Source organism: Alosa sapidissima, chromosome 14 (assembly GCF_018492685.1).
Source record: "Alosa sapidissima isolate fAloSap1 chromosome 14, fAloSap1.pri, whole genome shotgun sequence".
In the NCBI taxonomy this organism is placed as follows: domain Eukaryota; kingdom Metazoa; phylum Chordata; class Actinopteri; order Clupeiformes; family Clupeidae; genus Alosa; species Alosa sapidissima.
In genome coordinates, this window is record NC_055970.1 from 10,798,361 (window position 1) to 10,820,873 (window position 22,513).

At 41.4% G+C, this 22,513-nt stretch overlaps 1 protein-coding gene across 1 annotated transcript in view; it reads right to left on the bottom strand.

Moving 5' to 3' along the window:
• The window catches only part of LOC121681975 (protein kinase C-binding protein NELL1-like), a 168,626-nt gene that overhangs the window by 138,594 nt on the left and 7,519 nt on the right, over window positions 1-22,513 (bottom strand). The window contains exons 3-4 of the mRNA XM_042061943.1: window positions 10,112-10,262; window positions 4,823-4,993 (exon numbers count right to left, since the gene is read on the bottom strand). Of these exons, the coding sequence (XP_041917877.1) occupies window positions 4,823-4,993; window positions 10,112-10,262 (322 nt within the window). The remainder of the gene's footprint in view (window positions 1-4,822; window positions 4,994-10,111; window positions 10,263-22,513) is intronic.

A 22,513-nucleotide genomic window follows, 5' to 3' on the forward strand; every position in this document is an offset into this window, starting at 1 on the left:
CCCTGAGGTCCTCTGGCAAGGACCAGCTTGTCATCCCCCGTTCCAGGCTACGGACTTTTGGTGACAGAGCCTTCTGTGTTGCTGCCCCCACCCTTTGGAACAATCTACTGTTTGTTGTAACCTTGGGTTACTTGAAAGGCGCTATATAAAACCAAGTTATTATTATTATTATTATTATTGTAATATAGCTGACATATGTAAGTCACTTTGGTCAAGAAGTGTCTGCTAAATGTAATAAAATGTAATGTGTAGACAACGGCCATATTGGCGTTACAAACTAACCCCATGCATTTCTATGGAGGATTGTTTGAGTGCTTTGTTTCCTCATTAGAAAGTCTCTGGCTGCATTAAGAATCGAAGAATCATCCTTTTTCCTATGAACACCTTGTGTTTTTCTTACAATATGAACCCCTTTGTGTAGAAGCATAAATTTGGTCTCAAATGAAAGGCAGTAGCCACCCAGCCAATCAGAAAAGAGTATTTCTTCTTTCTGGGTGATAAAAATTCTTACTACCCGGAGAGAAGAAATACTCTTTTCTGATTGGCTGGTGGGGTGGCTATTGATTCTGAATAACGGGACACCTATGAAGTAGATCTGGTAAAAAAAAGTTGAATCACTGTTCTATATCAATGCTTATAAATTGTAATTATAACAACCATAGTAAGACGATGGTTGAGCCTGGAAGCAGGCTTTGCAACAATGAAATCAACTGTAAACAAGCTAGATGTCCATGCTATTGCTGTTAAGGCCAAAGAATTTGTAGGCTACAACAAACTGAACAAGTCGGCTTCTTTTTAAACAGAACTGCTTGTTTTCTTTGCGTGTTATTAAGGCATGACTATTGCCTATAGTGTCAACTAGGTGATCAGTGGGATAACGGCCTTCGAGGTGTCCTGTTATACGGAAATAATGGACTCCGTCGGGGAGTTATTTGCCTCTCGCCCTCATCTATTAATTCCGTATAACAGGACACCTCGGCGGCTGTTATCCCTTACTTATCACTCAGAGAGAATACTTGTTTCTGATTGGCTGGTGGGGTGGCTATGAGTTCTGAATAACGGGACACCTATGAAGTAGATCTGGTAAAACAAAGTTTGAGAGCGCATCATAATGGGTAATTCAACCAAGCAGTCCAGAGCTGTATCTCTATGGCTCTGAGACCATGTCCACACATAGCCAGGTATTTTTAAAAACAGAGATTTTTGAAGGCTGTCAAGAACACGTCAATCAAATAGATGGTGATATTGGCCAATTGGAGACCTGACGACATTTTAAAGAAAAGGGAAAACAGTCACTGTCTTTGGCAATGAGTTTTCCACTTGTAATTCACATCTTTCTATTTCTAATTTTATATCATTCTACAAGCATTCACTTATCACACCAGAACTTCACTGAAAGTGAGAGTCAACAAATATTACGTTGCTATACAACACCCGACATGTTCAAGTTATATTTGCGTGGAGAACTTTTTCTTTTTTGTCTGTGGAAGCCATGAAATGGCAACAAAATAATTCAAAAAGACATATTTTGGGAAGTTTTTTTCTCTGTTTATGTATTATTTGCTGGTTCGTATTGCACAATAAGTCCCTTAAGGACAACGCAGGTCGTGTCTGCCCTGTCAGGACTTATTTTCCGATACTGCCCGGCAAACAAAACATTATCCCTCACATATTGGACATCCGAAAATTGGGATGGGCCATTTACAATATTAACTAGCTGCAACCATAAACAAATAAAAATGAATGCCGTTTGCTTTGTATCGAATCTTCATATTATTGTAGCCATTGGACCAGGGCCCAGTTCCCCGAAAGCATCTTAAGCCTAAGAGCGTCGTAAAGTACTTCTTACGAAGATTTGCCGACTGTTTCCTGAAACCATCGTAGCTTAAGAGCGTCGTGAAAACACTTGTAGATCTACGAGTGCTCCAGAGTTCTCGTTACCGGCTAAGAGCGTCTTAACCAGGGCTTTGAACCGGTTCAAGGAACGAAAACGAAAACCGGGAACTTTTTGTATTTTACAGGGAACAGGAACGAAACCGGAAACGTTATTATTTTTATGTTCTGGAACAGGAACACTTATTTAAAAATAATGGTAACCGGTTAATACCGGTTTTATTTCGTTCCTCAAAGTTTTCGTTGCCTAAAAAAAAAAGTAATTATTTTCCTGCGCACGTTACCATGACGGCTGAGGTTCACTTCCTGTGTGACATCACATCAGACATTCGCTGACTGTATGGAGAGAGAGCGGTGGATTACAAAGTCTCCACTCCACATCTTAAATAAGGGGTAAATTACGATCCATCGTTAATTAAAACGCTCATTCCAAACACAATAACAATAGCTATATTTGTCGACTCCACGTTAATGATGGACTAGCGAACATTTGGCTAAATGGCGCCAACACCTCTGTTTGCCTAATGCACAGATGGCTTGTTACGGTATGAGTAGGCCTACTGGATGGCCTTTCCCCCCGACAGTTGGAATTTGTTGTTGCCCGAGTGGCATAACCACGTGTCTTAATCATGTTGTTACGTTTGTGTGGACATTTTCTCTTTTAACAATAAACTACACATTTGAAATAATTGTAGGCCTATTTAATTATTATTATTATTGGTTTAAGCTGGATGAGAAAGATGTGACATAATTCTATAGCATTAAACAGCTGACAGGAACGAAATTAACCGTTCCGGGAACCGTATTTTTTTGTTCTAACCGGTTCGGGAACGTCAATTTATTGGTGGAACTCATAACCGGAAACGTTATAATTCCGTTTCTGTTTGGAACGAACCGATTGGAAAAAAAAATCGGTTCAAAGCCCTGGTCTTAACAGTACTTCTCACTGAGGTCACCAACAGGATATACAGAGGAATTACAACTTAGAATACATAATCCAATTTACGTTCTCATTCTTTATTGTGTTTACCTGTGATGAATCAGATTTTAGCGTGCAAAATAGCATAGCCTACATTTAATGGTCATAATAATGTGATGAAAAGCGGACAAAAATGCAATAAAGTTATGAAACGAGACGTTGCCAAATTGGTTGCCATTATCTTTGCTAAGTGAGGGCTATATTTTATTAGGCCTATAAGGGTAAAGCAGAGAAAGGAACATGTGGTTTAGACTGTAGGCCTACTGCATCAAAATCTAAGCCTACACATTTCCTCACTTTCTTACTCGACTTCTTTCTTATCTTCAAACGTGTTCTTAAGTGACACAGCGAAAAAGTATTGCATGGTGCAACAATCTAATCTTAAATAATTACAATTATTTATGTCTGTGTGCGGTATATAACCTACTTGGGATGCTTACATGCAGATGTCAAAGTGTTTCTATTTTCGTATTTATGTGAATTAATGTGTAGATCCGAAGTTTGAACGGTAGGCCTGTGACGTGCAGTCACCTGACATCACCATCAAATCAGAGGATATTTCAGAACTATTAACGTGGACAGCTCCCCTTAAGAGCATGTTAAGAGCAGTGCACGCGCGTTCACGCTACGAGCATGTTCGGGAAACAGTCGGAAAAACCAAACGAACGATCGTAAGATGAATCGTAGAAAACCCTCTTAAGAGCGTGTCTCCGTCGTTATCGGGAAACTGGGCCCAGTTCTACACATGCATCAATTAACATGTGGGTTGAATATCTAAGTGGGAGAGAGTGAGTATTCAAACCGAGCTCAATATTTTCAGAAACACCTACAGAAATGAGCCATGAAGCAGTGCGCTAAAACCGTCTGCAGGCTGTCAGTGCCTGACAAACGCAAATTATCCTGAACACAAATATTTTCCATCGTAACACCACACGGCTAATCAGTTTTCTCAAGTCACAGAGACACATGCTTCTCCGCTGATAAAGCCGGCAGCCAAGAAACACTCAAAATATCACACCCCTTTGTGTCAGGGCTTATGTCACTCCTGAAAAGACTCGGCGGCAGCAGCTTAGCATGGGAGGGATTATCGCCCCTTAAAGGTGTGCTGCTACGCTTACAAAGGTGCGCTTACATCACTGTTGCCCCTGCACTGGCAGTTCAATGGCAGGCAGAGGAGGCGATGCAGCACAAATCCAGCTCTTTGTGCTCCCATTTTGTGCCACCAATTGACACCAGCACTGGAATTCTCCATTAATGCGTATTTGGGGGGGGGCAAAAAGATGAAAAATGACGGCCTGATGGGTGGCTTGAAACAAGCTTGGAAAACAGGGACAGTCTGTTTTCAAAAGCAAGTTACTGGCTGACTCGGTATTCGTTAAAACTGCTATCAGGATTCCTGTAGCCTGGGTCAAAGTTGCAAAGTGCAGAGTGACTGTTTACATGCATATAAAAACATCCGTGACTCAAATCGAAAATCTCCACAAAATATCAAAGCATAAAATATGAGATTTTTAGAATCTTCTTGTGTTGCTTTTAACAAAAGGGTGCATATTCTGTGCATATACAAGCCTACTTCTTTGTGGAAAAGAAACTTTGGGAAATCAAAGCATTTTCTGACAGAATACTACTCTGAGACTAAGCAATCCTACATTCCTTTTCTGTGAGCCTTCACCTGACACAAAAACAAACTAATACAAAATGCAGGTCAATACACTCAGAGTAATACTGCAATTAACTAAATGACCCTCTTGTAGGAATTCTGCTGCGGTCACACACTCAGTGCCAGCGAAAAGCATCCATCACTAATCTTCCTCTGGCCTCAAATAAATCAGTTCTGCAAATTGCTCTTGTTTCAACTGTGCATCAGCAAAGCAATAGGGAGGATGAAGTCAAATTCACTTAGCTCAAATGAGGAATTTTACATCTTCACACAGACATTTACACCATTACCTGTTACAGTCGACATGGAGCAGGAGGTGGGTAGCACTAATGGACAGGGCAATCTTGTGCCACTGCCCATCAGCCAGTCGGTATGGGAAGGACTCGGTGCGCGGCTTCCCTTTGAAACGGTAGTGGTAGCGAATCTCCTCCCTCACTCCACTGCTTTCCAGCTCAAAGTAGCTGTGGGGGAAGAAAAAAGTCAGAAATGGGAGTGAGTGATTTCAAAGAATAAAAAGAAACATCCAGAGAATCCAGAGAATTCCTCTGGTAAAAGATTACAGAGGCTTTTAATGTTCACACATTTGTGCATTGTATGTGTGTGTGTGTGTGTGTGTGTGTGTGTGTGTGTGTGTGTGTGTGTTTTTGTTGGTGATGATCCTGATCTGTGCAATTGAAATTAAGAGCCAAAGAGAAAATATATTCCAGTGAGCACAAAGGAGCATGGCATTTTATTTTTTCCACCACTCAATCATGCTGCATTGGTGCACCTCAAAACATCCCTCATCCATATTTATGATCGCACTGAAGAACATGACAGCAGAAAAAGAAGAGCCTTAGAAAATAACATTTATCTGTGTCATATTCCTCTATATACAAAGAAGTCACAAACCAAAGGGACTGACCCAAAAAAAACTGTTTCTCACATAATTACCACAAGTCCATGAGAGATGCTGCTTGGCCAGTAGAGGCAACAGAAAAAAGCAGGAATATCAAAGGGCAGCGCACCATGAAGAGCCTTTAGTCTGTTCTGGTATAGCTGCAGAAATACATGCTGTGGACAGGGTCATCAGAGGCGCAGCGTCAGGGGAGCCAGCTCAGCTGAGCTACAACCACACTACAGAGGCATGTCTCAAGCAGGCATCTACCATCCATCCTATGCGCTTGGCGGCGGCGGCCTCCCTCCGTTTCTTTTCTCTCTCTCTCTCTCTCTCTCTCTCTCTCTCTCTCTCTCTCTCTCTCTCTCTCTCTCTCTCTCTCTTTTTTCACTCCTGCTGAGATGGCCAGGAATAGCAGCGCAGCTGTGCCGAGGCTTCCGAATATCAATCTTTTTTTAATCACTCTGGGAGGACAAGGGTGCCACTGCACGCGAAGCCTCAGCCTGCAGAGAGACACGTAGCATCGGACGGCTCGCTGAAAAATGGAATTGTAATTTGCCATGACTGCCTTGGTTTAAATGGATGAAGAGGCATCAGGTGAGGACTTCTGGGAACATCAACAAAATGTGTTTTAAGGACAAATTCTAAAAAAAAGTTAAAGGCTTTTCTTCTTTGGATTTTTCGAATGGAAACAGAAAATTCATCAACGGTCATTTCATGAGCTGAGTGATTTATGTATCACAAAAAGCATAATGTTACTTTATCTTATTTTTATTTGACAAAATGATTTAATGTGCCTTTTTCATTCACAATATTATAGCCACATAGTCAGATTCTGCTTGTACTCATTAACAACCCCCTAGAGTGACGCTGAGTTGACTGAAGCTTAATTTAAACGTTTCACCAAAACAAATGACCACTGCTCCTCTTCAACAGTTTCCATGGTAACCAAGGCACACTCCTGTGCTAAGATTACATTCATGCTAAACAATTAACACTACATGTAAATATTAGCAGGGATAGCAGGCAAAGCGTCATCAGACATTCAATTATACATAATATGTAGTTACATTAGTTCATTAAAGCTAATAACTCTAATTCAAGATCAGAATGGAAACAAGATTACTTCCCAAATTGATTAATTATTCCCAATTTACAGTTGGTAGGCTATTCCATAAAACTCAACTTCAACCATCGCACATGGCCATATATCCCAATTACTACTTCAATTACTATTTAGTGTTACAAATTCCAAACACATTCTGGAAACAGTTTCATTATACGTTCTTAGTACCCACATCCTGAAACATCTAAATTCACAGGCTTTACTCTGGTGCGAGACAGCAAAACTAGTTACACCGGGGAATGAATGTGTCACAGCCTGGAGGGAAAGAATGACACCGACGGCAAACGGAGAACGTGTAGAGCAGAGAGGGCGACAGACATCAGAGAAAAAGCCCCGTGTCTGTCTTTGTAGTCCCCCGGTGCCTGTGAAGTCCTCACACCTCTGCACAGGAGCAGCGAGTGCTGGCTGTGCTTTTGAGGCGGATCATCAGAGGCACCTCTGCCCGTTCCTGGGAGAGCAGAGCGGAGCGTAGCGGAGCGGAGCTGCAGAGCTACAAAATGTTGCTGGAGCAGGAAGCACCCTTTGTTCTCCTGAGCCATCAGAGGCCGCCGATGAAAGAGTCCGAGGTCCCCATGCAGCGGAGTGAGCACAAGACTCACACTATGAAATCTACAGAATAACAATAGCAATGCGCCAGAGGGCAGAATGTGTACATTTCACTTTGGACATCTGGCTGTAGTCATAACAGTGGTGTGCTATACAAGGCCACTGTGATAGGTAGGGGGTGTCTTGCGGTAGCAGCACACGTTGTACAAGCGAGCTTTGTGCATGCTTCTTCACCATCCCCACGGTCTTCAAGCTATTCATGAACCTTTGTGAACTTTAAACCTCTACGGGCCATAATTCCGTTGGCCTGAGAGGTGCAAAAGTGCAAAGTATCCCCATATGAAGCTGGAAATCACAAATTCCGTACCTGGATAATAATTTAATAACATGCGCTACATCTCAGACCTGTATGGACAGATCAATGCCTAGCTTGGGCAAAAACATGCAATGTACAGTTCGCTTTTCTCATGGAAGGTAACCTACATCTTTGATGGTTGATGGTAACGATATTGTGTGTCTGTGCAGTCTGAATCCCAAATACATTGTTATGTACCAGTGTATTATTCACCATATTACCATGTCAGTATCAGTCTATCAGCACTATTGAGTTTAGAGTGTGACCCATGTGTGAGAGAATGCAGGCACCCAAAGCTTCACTAGCAACTCCAAATCAGCCCAGCACTCAACGTTTCCATCTGCCACTTTCAGCATATATAATGTTAATCTGTCTTGGTAGACTGTGCTCATGTCACAGAATTTCCAGTGCTCTGTGAAGATTGTGCCTTAGCTCTTTCCAAAATGAAACAAGGTCACGTAAGTCTGTCGAGATTGATTTGCTGTCTCGTTGGTTGATGAGTTTGGCAGTCTCATGTCTGCTTAAAATAGATAAAAAGGTGACAGGCAGAACTTTAGCATAATTCATAGACAGCTTGTGAAAAGCCAGTGAAAAGGCCTTCACAGCGAATGCCTGACACTTCCTGCAACATTTAAACTGACTATTTTTCTCTACATGCACCAACACAGATACACGCTTACAAACACACTAGTCGGTAGTGATTTCAACGATTTTCTTGATTTCATTCATTAATTAGCGAGATCACTATTCACAAAACATTCAGTTATTTACCCCTTTTCTTCCCAATATCTTAGTGAACAGTGAGGTACCTGTTGATTCAGCTCCATAACCCAATCCATGCTGTTAATCCATTCATTTTATTCCCTGATTGGGACAGGGAAAGTGACTTATTTGTGCGGGGCTAGTTATGCTCTGTACAAAAAAAGAATTGCTTACTGCAATGTTATGTTAATTTAATAATGTTATATATCAATAATACTGAAAGGTATGCTAATTTAAGTTCCAATGTACCGGTATGTTAATGCGTGCTGCATAATTGTATAAAACATACTTGAATTCAAATGTACTAAAGTATCACATTAAATCTGCAAAAATATGTTTCAATTTAAATACAAGGCTTTCAACTGCTTAGACAAGAATGCATTTGATCATTCTAATACCATAATCATATTAACCGGACAGAGGTTAACATAGACTTCCACGTTCAAGCAAGATAATGGGAAAATGCTTTCTACAAACCAGACAGTTCACAGTGAAAACATGCTCATTAATCAGACTACAGTAGATGATAACCGATACACTAGGGGTAGGCTATTCTCCATTTGGGAAGGAATGTTGAGTTACTATAATCTAGGGCAAAAATGCAACAAAAAAAAAAACTGTAGCATACTGTCACTACACAAAGTAGGTTTTAAAACACTCCAAATAGTGGTATCAGATCTTCAGGTAGTTTGTTTCATTTAAATCCATGGCACTTAGACATGAAGATATAGGTGCCGCTTAAGAAATAATTCATACTTGGTCATACACACTATCATAATCTCACATATACACTATCATAATCTCACCTACACACTTTCATAAACTTACATACACACTATCATAAACTTACATACACACTATCATAATCTCACATATACTGTACACTATCATAATCTCATTTACACACTTTCATAATCTTACATAAACAGTATCATAATCTCACATAAACATCACTATACTCACACACAAATACTGTGTAATGTGTATGATGCACATAAGATTATGATAGTGTATATGTAAGATTATGATAGTGTGTATATGAGATTATGATAGTGTGTATGTGAGATTATGATAGTGTGTATATGATATTATCATAGTGTGTATATGATGTTATAATAGTGTGTGTATGACCAAGTATGAATTATTTCCTAAGCGGCCCCTCATAAAGATGCGTTACTATTCTTTTCATCCAGTTTCACAAAAGGTCTCAAATTTGAATGTAAACACTGGATACAATAACAAAGGAGCTGGTAGAGCTGCCAGGATTTGTACAACAACCACCATCACAACACTCAGCAAAATAGGGGGCTGTAATTGACCATGTGAGAACAATATTATACATTTAGGAGGATATACATATCATGTTTAAAAACACTTTCAATGAGCAGTGATCTGCCTGCCTAGACCGCCAAATCTTAATTTGCTCTGAAGACTGCTGACTGCTAAACATTTAACTTGGCATTGTGTTTGTGAACTCTAACTGACTCTGTTTATGTCTCTAAATCCTAGGAAAAAAAAAAGCCAAACATCAGCATGCTCTCATTTTTCCACTGTTAGATTACACTCTGAGCACCAAGCTACACTGAGATGAGAACAAAGCCAGTCACTCATTAATACAAGGAAGTTTACAAGGAAGTTTATTGTCACATGCATATAGTTACTGGAAGTAAGAAATGCAGTGAAATTATGTATAATATGTGTAATAATAATAATAATGTGTAATAATAATAATAATAATAATGTGTAATAATAATAATAATGTGTAATAATAACTGCTCTACTCTCTCTATAGCAGAGAAACAACAGCCAGAGCCTGGATCAGTCTATGGGAAAGGCTGTGGCCCATTACAAACATTAATCATAGAAAACACTTTTCTTTTTGTTTTAACAAGATATTGGTGATGTAATGCTACCTGTGCTCCGACTCGTGGATGGAGAAGAGGACTCCTGATGTAGAGGACTTCTGCTGTATGGTGGCCAGGAAGGTGAACTCTGTTTTACTCCTAAAGAGCTCCAGCACCTTGTCTGTGAGGTGCACTGGTGCGTGAACTGCTCTCCCCGCATCTGGAAAAAAAAAGAAAAAGACAAAATCAAACAATGGCAGCATCCAAAAGCAATATCAACCAGGCTATCCAGTGGCAGATGTTAGGTTAGGCATATGGTATGGGTCTTCTTCATCCTATGGGTACTTTCACAATCAGGGTAACAACATCCATGTATATGTATTATCACTGTTATGACTGGACTTAGCAGCACCTTGACAATTGGTGAAAAAGTGCAAAAATATATTTTAGATGTCCACTTCAAAACACCTTTAGCATTGGAAATATGCAAATCTAATAATTGTCAATGACCAATTGCCATGAATATTTTTTTCATCCTTGAACAAATGCAGATGAAACAAACAACAACAAAAAAACATAAATAATGATATTTCAAGAGGGTTTCATTTTCAGGCTTACCCTGATTGTGAAACTACCCATAGGATGAAGAAGCTGTTAAAATGGCAAAATAGCACTGTTGTGTTGAGCCCTGAGAGTGTAAAAGTATGTCTAGAAATCCCATGCTGGCAGCCAGGCTGGCCTTTTCCAAACGCCTGGTTTCCCCAGGAGCTTAATTGGCAGTGGACCTCTGGGTCAGACACGACTGCATGAAGTCATTATTTCTCCTATTCTCAGCTGTGTGCATTCCATGGCTTCATTGAAACACAGAGGAAATGTGTTCAACCCTGAATGAGAGGTATTTCATACAAACATCCTGCCTCAAAAGACAACCTAGCAATACCTGGCCTTCATGACATTTCTTCATTAATGTAATACAGAACATTAGGCTAAAATATAAACAGTGTTGTTTTAGAAAACACCAAGCTTGACACACCACAGAAGAACAGGCTAGATAGATAGATAGATACTTTATTGATCCCCAGGGGAAATTCAAGTGCTGTGAAGGCTGTGTGTGTGTGTGTGTGTGTGTGTGTGTGTGTGTGTGTGTGCGTTTGTCAGTCTCTCTCTCTCTCTCTCTCTCTCTCTCTCTCTCTCTCTCTCTCTCTCTCTCTCTCTCTCTCTCTCTCTCTGTGTGTGTGTGTGTGTGTGTGTGTGTTCATTTGTGTGTTGCTGCAAACAAGTACAAACTGTACCCCCATGCAGTCTTCAAATATGCACTGTTGTGTAACAGGCAGTCTACTGAGAAAGGACAGAAATCCATCTGTGTTTCTGTCACCGAGCTCTTAATTCTCCCCAGGGTAACACACTTGGCTGTGACTGACCCTTACACAGACACACACACACACACATACACACACACAAACACACACACGCACACACTCAAATCTATATGTCAGCGACAGCCATTGCAAAAAAAATCCCTGATGATGGCATCACTGATGGGGTCAGCATCAATCCAGTCTGCGTTAGTCACAGTGTTTCCAGCCGCATGCCATGGCTAAGCTGCCGCAAACTCTAAAAGGGCTGTGGGATGGAGAAGTTGTCTACCCACTCCAAAGCGTGGAGAATCTCTGAGCAGCTTAGACAGCCAGAATGATCTGACATCTGAGTTACCAGGGCCAACCCCCACCAAGCACAAAGACACACAGCCAGCAGACGGCACAAGCTATTAGCTTCCAGGTTTGCCACTCCTGGAGGTGTTTGTGTGTGTGTATGTGTGTGTGTGTGTGTGTGTGTGTGTCTGTGTGTGTGTGTGTGTGTGTGTGTGTGTGTGTGTGTGTGTGTGTGTGTGTGTGTGTGTGTGTGTGTTTACCATCCAGTGACAACAGCTTGAGTCTTTCGACATTTGTCACAGGTTACACAAGAACTGCAGTTACTACCTGACTAGAGCTGCAGAAAATCAGTCAGGGAACAAGAATTTATGTAAGTGTCATCTCATAGTCAATGGGCGTCGGAAAAAAAAAATTACCTCCTTCAAAACCAGCAACCGCATAACTATAGATTTTATTTGTGTCCCTTTCTCTTGCTCCGGAGAGCCCCTGGAGTGTATATCAGTCATTCAATTGACAGCAGATGCTGCATTATACAGGATGTACATGGACCTACGGGGGAGTGAGCTATATATCTATTCACAACCTGAATCTGAGCTTAGCCAGGACCGGCTTAAAGACCATAGAACAGGCCTTCTGGTGAAATGCTAGCGTTTGTTCAAGCTTTTTTTCCGACTTGTCATCATTTCCGAGAACATTTACAGGAGCACAGATGACATTCTTTTTTTTTCTGAACATTAATTGAGGTTTATGAATGCTGCTGTCCGTAGGCAAATGGAGGAACTGGAAGGAGAAGTCAGGCATGCATTTCTCTCTTTGTTTTCGACGGCTACCATTCATCCACTGAATACTAACTCAGTTCCAGTGGTTTTACGCTTCAGTTTCTGTCGATGTGAGAGTGATTTGGCAGGGAAAAAATCCTCTTGTTCATCAAACTAAGTAGTCTCTTCACAACTGACTGATCAAAGAAAGGCTTTACCTTGAATTTAGCTGAGTCTGAAGTAGAAAAACAATATTTTGTCTGGCAAGATTCTACTTAAGTTAAAACAAACCTATATCAATCAACCAAAGCTAATATCAATTCAGTAATTACAAGCAAAATCAATAATGGATGGCCATGATCAGGCAATTTTTAAGCTTACGAGTAGATTTATAAATGGAATTGCATTTGCCTATATTGACTTGCGGAGTAAGTAGCTCTTATGTGCAGCCTTTACAAGAGAAAAACTAGTATTTTGTCTTGAAGCTGTGCTTACCATAAACATCCATAATATGTTGTTTTATCATAATACTTCATCCTTCACCAGCAACTGAAGTGTAGCCTACTAGATGACACAAAATGACTGGAAAAACAGCATATATCATACAGTATATGTTTGGAAAACAGCTTATGTCATAGATGAAAATGTAAGTATAAACATATCTTTTTGGATCTTTTTTGAATGAATTTGCCCAAGGAAGCCAAACAAAGCTCAGTGGTAAACTGACACATGGCTGTGTGGACGTATTTCAATTTCTATACTCATAAGCAGATGGTCAGGTAATGTTCACAAAGACATTTCACTTGTACTCAGGTCTATCACAGAGTATCTCAACTGCCACAAATAAAGTGTTGTGTAGAGAAAAAGAACTTAGTCATCACAATTACCCAGAGATGGTAAAAGTACACACTTTCCATACTCAAGTAGAAGTGCAGATACCTCTGTAAAAAAGACTAACTATAAGTAGTGATTCAACTTATTTACTCAAGTAAAAGTAACAAAGTACAGACTCTGAAATGTACTTAAAGTATAAAAGTAAAAAGTACTCTAGCCTTTTTGAAGGACCTTTTTTACCAGTTGTTTCTGTTGAAAGAAGCAGACTGTAGCCTACAATGGTATATAGTATAATAGTTCCGGTCCTTGATTGTGATTGGCTGAATCGCTTTCGATGCTGTTGTAAAATCCAGCACAAACATACACCTTGACCGCATTTCATTCTATATTACTGGGCTACCATAACTTGATACAAAAGTTTAACCCTTAAAGGAGTACCGTCACACTGGTGTGACAGGAATGTTGAGAAATGAACGTTCTAAAGAATATCTGGGTTCATTGAATTCAACATAGAATTTTAGAACCTTCAATTGTTGCGGAACTTAGAACGTTCAAAAACCTACACCTTTAAGGGTTAAGTAGCCGTGTCTCGACGTTGCTTGGCAACCATTCAGATAGAGGAAATATATTTCTTGGCGGAAGAATGATTATCTAGGAATAACTCGTTATATTTCTAGTTGCTGTGCCTTTACTTTATGAAACTTTGCCAGGCATTTATAGTAACAGTTTTAGAAAAGCAATAAGCCACTCGAGTCCGTAGGTTACGCTGATTCTACAACAGCTAGCGCCGCTAGCGCGTCGTGCCTAACAACGCCCCTTAGCTGTTGTAGAATCAGTGTAACCTACGGCCTCTCGGGGCTTATAACTTAATTAACAACTGAAACTCCTTACCAACTATTTCATTTCTCAATATTTTTTTAAGATGGAAAAACAAACAAAGAATATGGTGTTTGGATGTCTGTAAATATTCTGATAAAGCACTGAATTTGACGAATATGTTTTCCATATCATATAACCATTGTTTTGCCGCTGCCTCATAGGTGGCACCCCTACTGTTGCAAAGTCAATCCCCTCAATGAAATCAGCCTTAATGTTGGGAATGCACCCAATGACATCAAATAAAAATTATTGATAGCTCGCCTCAAATGCATTAACACAAAAGACTTTTGAAAAGAGTTTTGAAAATGTAAGGAGTAGAAAGATATTTCTGTCAAAACGTAGGGGAGTAAAATAAAAATTTGTTCCAAAAATAAATACTCCAGTAAAGTAAAGATACCTGCTACTCTTATTATTTGGAGTTATTGGAGTTCCTTTACTTTTGTTATTTTATTATCATTATATTCACATACTGATGGATTCTGAATCTAAAATGGATTTATGTTATAATCGAGTATATAATTGCTCAACCGCCATTCAAGCTGAGCCAAGTCACACTGAAGTGGGTGTGTGAAGTGAGTGTGTCTGTGCTGCACTCTACTCTAACCACTACAGTATGTACTTGGACCAGTAGCTCACAATGAATTACATGTGCTGTGAGGTTGGAACATGTATATATGTTGGAACAATATAGATCTCGTTACATAAATGATTCAAATTACATAGAAAGATTTAAAAAGCAAGGTATGTTATGCTTTGAATAGCTTAGGTCGTAGCTTGTGCAGCATTCTCAGTGTGAAGCGCCACCAGTTTTACAGCATTTCACCCAAGAGGGTTTGATTTCTCCCTATCTTCCATCAAGTCCACTGCAATATTAACCAGGGTATGATACAGTGGCACTTTAAGCCATGCCATAACAACCCTTGCTTTGAAAGGACCTGGAGATTCCTCTGTCCACAGAACACTACCAATCAATAGTGCTACAGACGAGAGTCGTGTCTATTTTTTTTTTTTTACCGAGAAGACTTCGTGCTCAAACTGAATCATGAATCAAACATTGGCTGGACACAAAAGGGCAAATATTTAAGTCTCAGTGGTCCAAGCTCTGCACAGGCATTATACCCTACTGACTAAACATGTTCATGCTATCAGCATAAAACATACACAAGTGTTGTATACACCTAGTCAAACCGTTCACCTTCCTGATAATATTCTCAACGGATGGATCCAATCCATATAAAACAAGCTTGGTTGAAAATATGGGTCAATACCATGATGTGCTTGTGTTTGTGTCATCGGGTAGGCCAACAGTATTGGCAACAGATAGAAAATGTATGGAAACTCAAATGTGTTTTAAGCATATTTGTTAGCGGATTGCTCTCTGTACCTCACAGTTCTGGGACTATATATTTTCAGAGCAGCTCAGCACACAGACACCTTCCTCTTTGACATGCTGAACAACATGCTATTTATTACTGTAGAGATTAATTTGGTATCCTTTGTGCTTGGCTATAAATGTAAGGTCTGTTTGCCATGCAAATTTCCCTGGCCGGTCAGGTCATCCTGTGAGGTCAGCGGTGACCAGCACCAAGATTAGGTCTAAAATTCAATATTCATAGCCAAGCCAATCACATTTACATTTTGCTTCGGTGTGCTCAACTACCCCTAGCCATAAAAACAGTTAATGACAAAAAAAAAATCCGGAAGGGCATAAGAAAAATACACTGCACAAAAAAATTACATACACTCAGAACAAGACAGTAGGGACACTGTTCATCATGCATATGCAAATGCAAAACAACAGATATAACAGCATAAAAATAAGGCGACGGTTGCAGAACACTGAGCACAGTCTGGAGGGGTTTTATTATATGCTGATGAAAGTTACATCAGCTGTTCACTTTTCTGGATACTCTTACAAAGGCCCTGTTCAGAAAATTCAGCTTCTCACTCTCACACATATAGCTGCTTCCTTGCAGGCAGAGGGGTTAGTGGGAGGGTCTTGAGAGCATGCACAATCTGCACGAGTATTCCTTTGTGCCAATTGGAGGCTTCTCAGATGTAAGAGGAGAGACTCAGCAAAAGATTTTTTGAGTGTAGCACCATTCTCTCCAAGAGGTGCCTCTGTCTAGCTCTAGGGTTGCCTTGTTGTTGAGGCTCCATTAACAGGCCTAAAGAACAATTACACACTGACACTGCAAACCAAAGAGCAGTCACACTTAAGACTTTAGACAAGACTTTTTAAACCAAGTCAAGTCAAGTCAGTTTTATTTTTAAAGTGCATTTAACATGCACAGAGTGCAACCCAAAGCGCTCCACAAACAAGACACATAGCAACAAGACAAAAGATGCCGGATGGAGCGGCGTAGTCGCTAGCGTGCCCATGACATCAAGACATGACAAATACATTGAAAAAAATAACGAATACAAAAAATGCCGGACGGAGCGGCGTAGTCGCCAGCGTACCCGTGACACAAAGACATACAAGACAGACAGCAAAACAAATAAACAAATAAAACATTTTTTAAAAAAAGAAAAAGAAAATATATTTAAAAATGGGGAAAAGTGATGTTAAAATTAGTCCAATTTCCAAACCAGCTGAAAATGTCCAAGGGCAATGATGACCCGTGAAAACTGCGCTGTGACAGAGCTGTGTCTTCACAACCGATGCAACGGCAACAAAGTTCTTTAGCAACTGACCAACCCGGTGAATTCACTGGCAGTCTGGAGATAAAGTTAACGTTAGGCCTTGTAGACTGCAGTCTAGAGATCACTGGAAGCACAGTCTGAAGTAGTGGGCGATCGTGTAGATCTGCAATTCGGTGGACTTTTAACAGCGACCGTTTGTTGCTCCGTGAGATTGCAGCTCTTCACCGTTAACATTAGTCTGCAGTTGGCATGGCAGCTCGCAGGTCAGCAACAGCTCAGCGGCCACGGCAGATCTTTCGCAGAACAAGCCTAGGTCCAGCTGTCCCGAGAGATCCCCTCGACCAGACAGTGAAGTGCACCGCTCACGGATGGATGGAAGGATGTCAGAGGCCCAGTTAGTCTGCAGTTGGCATGGCAGCTCGCAGGTCAGCAACAGCTCAGCGGCCATGGCAGATCTTTCGCAGAGTAGCCTAGGTCCAGCTGTCCCGAGAGATCCCCTCGACCAGACAGTGAAGTGCAGCACTGCTCACGGATGGATGGAAGGATGTCAGAGGCCCAGCTAGGGCAAAAGCTAGCCATAGCAAGCTCCCAATGGACAAACGTCAACGACATCAGCTGACTTAGAAGCAGTAAAAAGGACTAAGAATAACACGAAAACTATCAAAAATAACGTAAATAAATAGGGAAAACATACTAGACAAACTAGACAAACCAATACAAAAAAATAAACATGACATTACATAAAATTACAAACATTACATAAAAACAAAACATGGAGCGGCGTGTCTCGCCAGCGTCCCCGTAACCTAGCAACCTCAAACCAGGAGGGCCCAAGGAGCTCACCCCATTTTGGAGAGAAGATTGTTGCTCAAAAGAGGGGAAAACTGTCTATCCTCAGCTCTTGCTAACCCTTGTTTTATTCAATGGAAGAGGGAGGAGCTAAAGGGAACGCATTCCCCTTGTATAAGTGTGCATATTTTAAGGAGCACACCAACATTTAGGGAAATTACTAGCTTATTCACCATCTCCCCCAGAGTTAGATAAGATGATACATACCCCTCCTGTCTCTGTGCATGCAGTAACTCAGTCTGATGCACCCACGGTTAGCGTAGCTTAGCATAGTTAGCAGAGCTTAGCATAGTTCACTGAGGTGGGCAGAGCCAATGAGACCCAAGAGGTGAAAAAGGTTTTACATAAAAGAAGAATCCATGTGTGATACGTGTTGTTAGATTGTAGGAGTTAAAGCGACACAGAGTATGTACTAGAGATGGTTTTTTTTTTCCTTGAACTGATGTAGGGCTGGGACGGCATAGATTTGTTCTTACCGCGGTTGGAAAGCAAGTACCGGTAAGCGAGTTTGAACAGAGAGAATAGAAAAGTGTTATGATTGCGCCGGCTCTCCCCTACTCTCGCATAGTAAACACAAATGGAATGTTGGAACATTGTGCTCCACAACACAAACGTGAAAGGTTGGGTTTGCTTCATCTTTTGATGATAAGTGTTGAAGTTTTGTTTTGAAACCCTTGAATCCATGTCATAAGATGGTTCCGCACATTACACATCACAACATTACACACTATGTGCAGACAGGTGAAGGCCAATGTTTCACAATTTTTTTTTTTTTCTTAGCTTGTATTCTGCTAATGTGCCACATTCCTCACCCCCCAGTCCTCTGTCAGAGACCAGAAGAGAAACATTGCTGGGCTGACTCTGGGCTCAATGGAATGTTGTCAATGAAGCAATACAGGGTATTGAGTTTGGCAAGTTGGCAAGGGGCTGTTGCTATCTACTGACATGATCGTGGCCCGTGATTATTATGTGACAGCTCAAATAAGCCTGAACTATTAGGTAATAAATCAATATCACAGACTGCGTACAAAGCCAAATCCCATAATGGAATAATGGACACCCTTTGAGAGACTTTAATAGGATCCTCCAATAGATCTCTACCCTGGCTCATGATCTATGGAACATTCTTTAGAATCTGCACATGCTGGCAGCAACTTTTCTAGCAGAGGGTTCAAGGGCTAACTCAATAGCAAGAGGTGGACAGCAAGGGACACTTAAACCTAAAAAAAGGTTAAGACCATCTGGAGGACAGAGACATTACAAAGGCTTTTTAAGGCTGTAGTTGTCACTACTGTGTATAAAGGGAAAGGGTTTATCGTCTTCAACAATAACACACACAGGAAATGATTCTAAATATTCTAGTCATAAACTGGTTGACCAAGCTGTCTGAGAGGGTCAAGTTTTCTCTGGCTTTAAGAGCATTGGTATTCCGTCCAATGCCTGATTCTGCAGCCCACACCATCAGTCACAGATATAAAAAAAATGACATATATATATTGCAAATCTCTATGAGCTCTATCTCCTTGATAATGCTCTCCAACCTACTCAAATTCTATATAGTAATGTTTTGAGCAATATCATAATAATGGAAGCCTGGCATTTCTTGTCGCTCTTAAGAGATGGCCAGATCCCACCTACTTACTCCATACGCTGTGAAATATTAAGCATTCTTTGGTTGTTCTTTTCTATTTGATTTCTAAGATTGAAATTCAGCAAAAGTCTGTATGAATGTCTTCCGGCAGATGTGATGTGTTGACAATCTAGCCGTACATGATTATTCTCTGTAGCATGTATGCTACTCTGCTAACTTGTCATTACAATGCGAGGTGGCCAAATCGGCTCTTCGAGTGCTTGGTTTAACAGAACAAAGACAATTGTACCTGTATATAGATGTTTTGTGCTGTCATTATTAATACGCACTGACTCCCTGCCTTACATCTCTTTTGTGTCTCAGGTATTTTCTATATAAAGGGATAAGTAAGGACAGATATGTTCAACCCTCTACACTATACTGTATTTTCTTAGTCAGTTTCTTAATGAATCAAAGGCATGGTTATGTATTATATATGCCATGACATACAGGCCAGCGATTACACAATTGTGCCTAATGATGCAGACCTAAAATCTGATATCCAGCATCTGAGGACACTTTTAAGATGCTTGAGCTTCCTTCTAACCGCCCTTTTCTCTCTTTTTCTTCCAGGGGAGTATTGATAAATGGACTCGGCTCTGTAGCCTGCGGTGACGCGAGCATGAGTTCCACGGCCCGGGGAGGCTCATCTCCACGCCTGCTTATCAGCCGAGCCCAGAGGAGCTGCCCTAATTTCAGCTACTTCTGGCAGTGCGCTGGGCCTCCGCCGCTGGCCAGGTAGCCCATCATTAGCATGCGCTTTGGCCAGGGCCACGTGGGCAGGACTGCAGCTGGGCGTGTGCCTGGACCAGAGGATTAGTCTGATTTCTGAACGAGATTCTCAGCATCACACTGCGAACAGCAGCACACGTCCAGGACACTAATCAATTCATTGAAGAGGTGTTAACATGCTGCAATGGCTGTGGCCGTGGTTGCATGCAATGTTAGCTATGCAACATGTGAGTGGTGGTATCTGTGTGAATGCATAGATGGGAGATAGAAATGTTTATGTTTTCAGTTAATTGTCTTTTGTGTCTGCCCCCAGGTAATTTGAATGTAAATAAAACAGGCTTGCCAGGAGAGAAATTAAAATTCAATTAAAAATAAAAAATGCAATTTTTGCTAGCTCTGTCAGACAAACCCCGTAACTATTGAAACATTTATTTGCCTTAAGCCAATAAAACATTGATGAGATACAGTACGTTGAATCTTCAGTCTTTGTGGGTAAAAAGAGATTATGTTTAAATGACAGAATTCTCATGATGACAGTTCACTTGACATATACCTTAAATGGGCCCCCTGTCACATAACACCAATGAGCAACACCATATGGTTCAACATTTCCTCACAAAGCAGCCAGCAGTAAACTCATGTAGCATACATATCCTTCTGCAGCGGCATATTGTCATGGCATGCCTCATATTGGCTCTGTGTTTGTGTGTGTGTGTGTGTCTGTGTTTGTGTGTGTGTGTGTGTGTGTGTGTGTGTGTGTGTGCAAATGTATGTGTGTGTGCGCACACACCTGTGTGTCTTTGTGATTGTATACGCGTGAGATACTTCTCAGCTGGTTCAAACCGCTCACCCTGAGCTGTAATCAACCAAACAGGTGCCCCTCTGGCACACACACACACCGCTGCCGCTTACAGAACCCTCTGGATGCCCCTGATGAGGAGGCGGGGGGCAATATGGGTCTACATTGATAATGACAGGCCCCCGCTATGGGCCGGCTTGATGAAGCTCAGCCGCGGCGCGCACACATGAGAGGGGGGAAGTGATTTGCCAGGCGCTCCTCGGCTTCTCTCCAGGGTCTGCCCCAGCCCCAGCCCTCCCTCCCCCAGCAGCAGGCTGGGTGGTGGGTCTCTGCCTGTGAAGTGAGTCCCAGGCTTTATCAGAGGCCCATCGGAGGGAGCCTGGAGCTCTACGATGGTTACAGTCTTTCTGACGCCTCGGAGGGGCCCAGCGGAGCAGAGCCCATCGGAGCATTTGCATCTCAATCAGACCCTCTTCCTCTGCGCTCGGCGGTGGAGGGAAGCCAAAGCGATGTCTGGGTCCTCCTGCTGCCGACTTGTTCCGTAGACTTGAGATGCAGTTTAGTTGCTGTTATTACTCTCTGGTGCTGCTTTAACCAGCCATCAGAAACCTCCTGCTCAGTATGGTACTTTTGCTCAAGCGTACAGCTGATCCAGAGGAACAGCAGCTCGGACTGTAAATGCAGGCGCTAAACAGCAACGGAGATGCTAATACATGGCCACCCTCACCTTAGGTCAGGAAAACGTTAAGGTGCAGCTGACAGTAGCCTTCAGTGAGAAACCGACAGCCTGGTTGTAAACACAACTGTATTATATCAGCGGCACTCATTTGACCAAAATGACACGAGTCGTAAGTCATCGCTCCCTAACTCATAAATCATTACTATCTGCATGCTCTCTATGTCATAACATATACCCATGCTTCCTTTCCACAAGCTATGCTGACAGTCAGCCTAAGAGTACTGCCGTAAGTGGTCTGGTTATATAGTTGCAATTCACTCAAGGTCCCTACAGACAGGGCAGATATTAAGGCTCCTATATAAAAGCTTGTTACTTCAATGATACTTTCAAATGTATTCATGCATTTATGTTGTTAAGCAATGTACAGTAATGTGATTCCATTAATACTTATACCAGATGTCAGGAGAGATGCACAGGTGTGAAATGGTGCTCATTAAAATCAAATTAATTGTGAGGATCAAAATGTAAAATAGCTCTTATAGCTCTGGTGAAGCAGTAATGTGTCATTGCTTTTCAAGCAAAGTGTGACAAAACTGAGTTCAGTACACTGTTCTGTGAACTAATCTCTGGATGCCCCAGAATGTCCTTCTGTGGTGGTGACCAAAAATGGTGGCTGAGAGAACTGCCATTATGCATTGCAGACACATAAGCGGATAAACACCCTATGCAACGAGACGCACGCTGACAGAGAAATAATGTGACCATGACAGCGGATGTGAGGATTTCAAGGACACAAGCTAATACACACTAGGTCACCCTACTCCCTGCTCTTAAACTTAACCAAAACAATAGGAGTTTTTTTGAGCATGTTAAGAAGAGCAGAGGACCCAGTCTGCCTGACAAGGAGAGGCAAGGTTCAGAGCACTTGTTTGAGTAGAAAAAGAGGCATAACTACACAGACATAAACATCTGACACCGAGGAGTGAAAAATGCAAAACAGAGCGCAGTGTTGC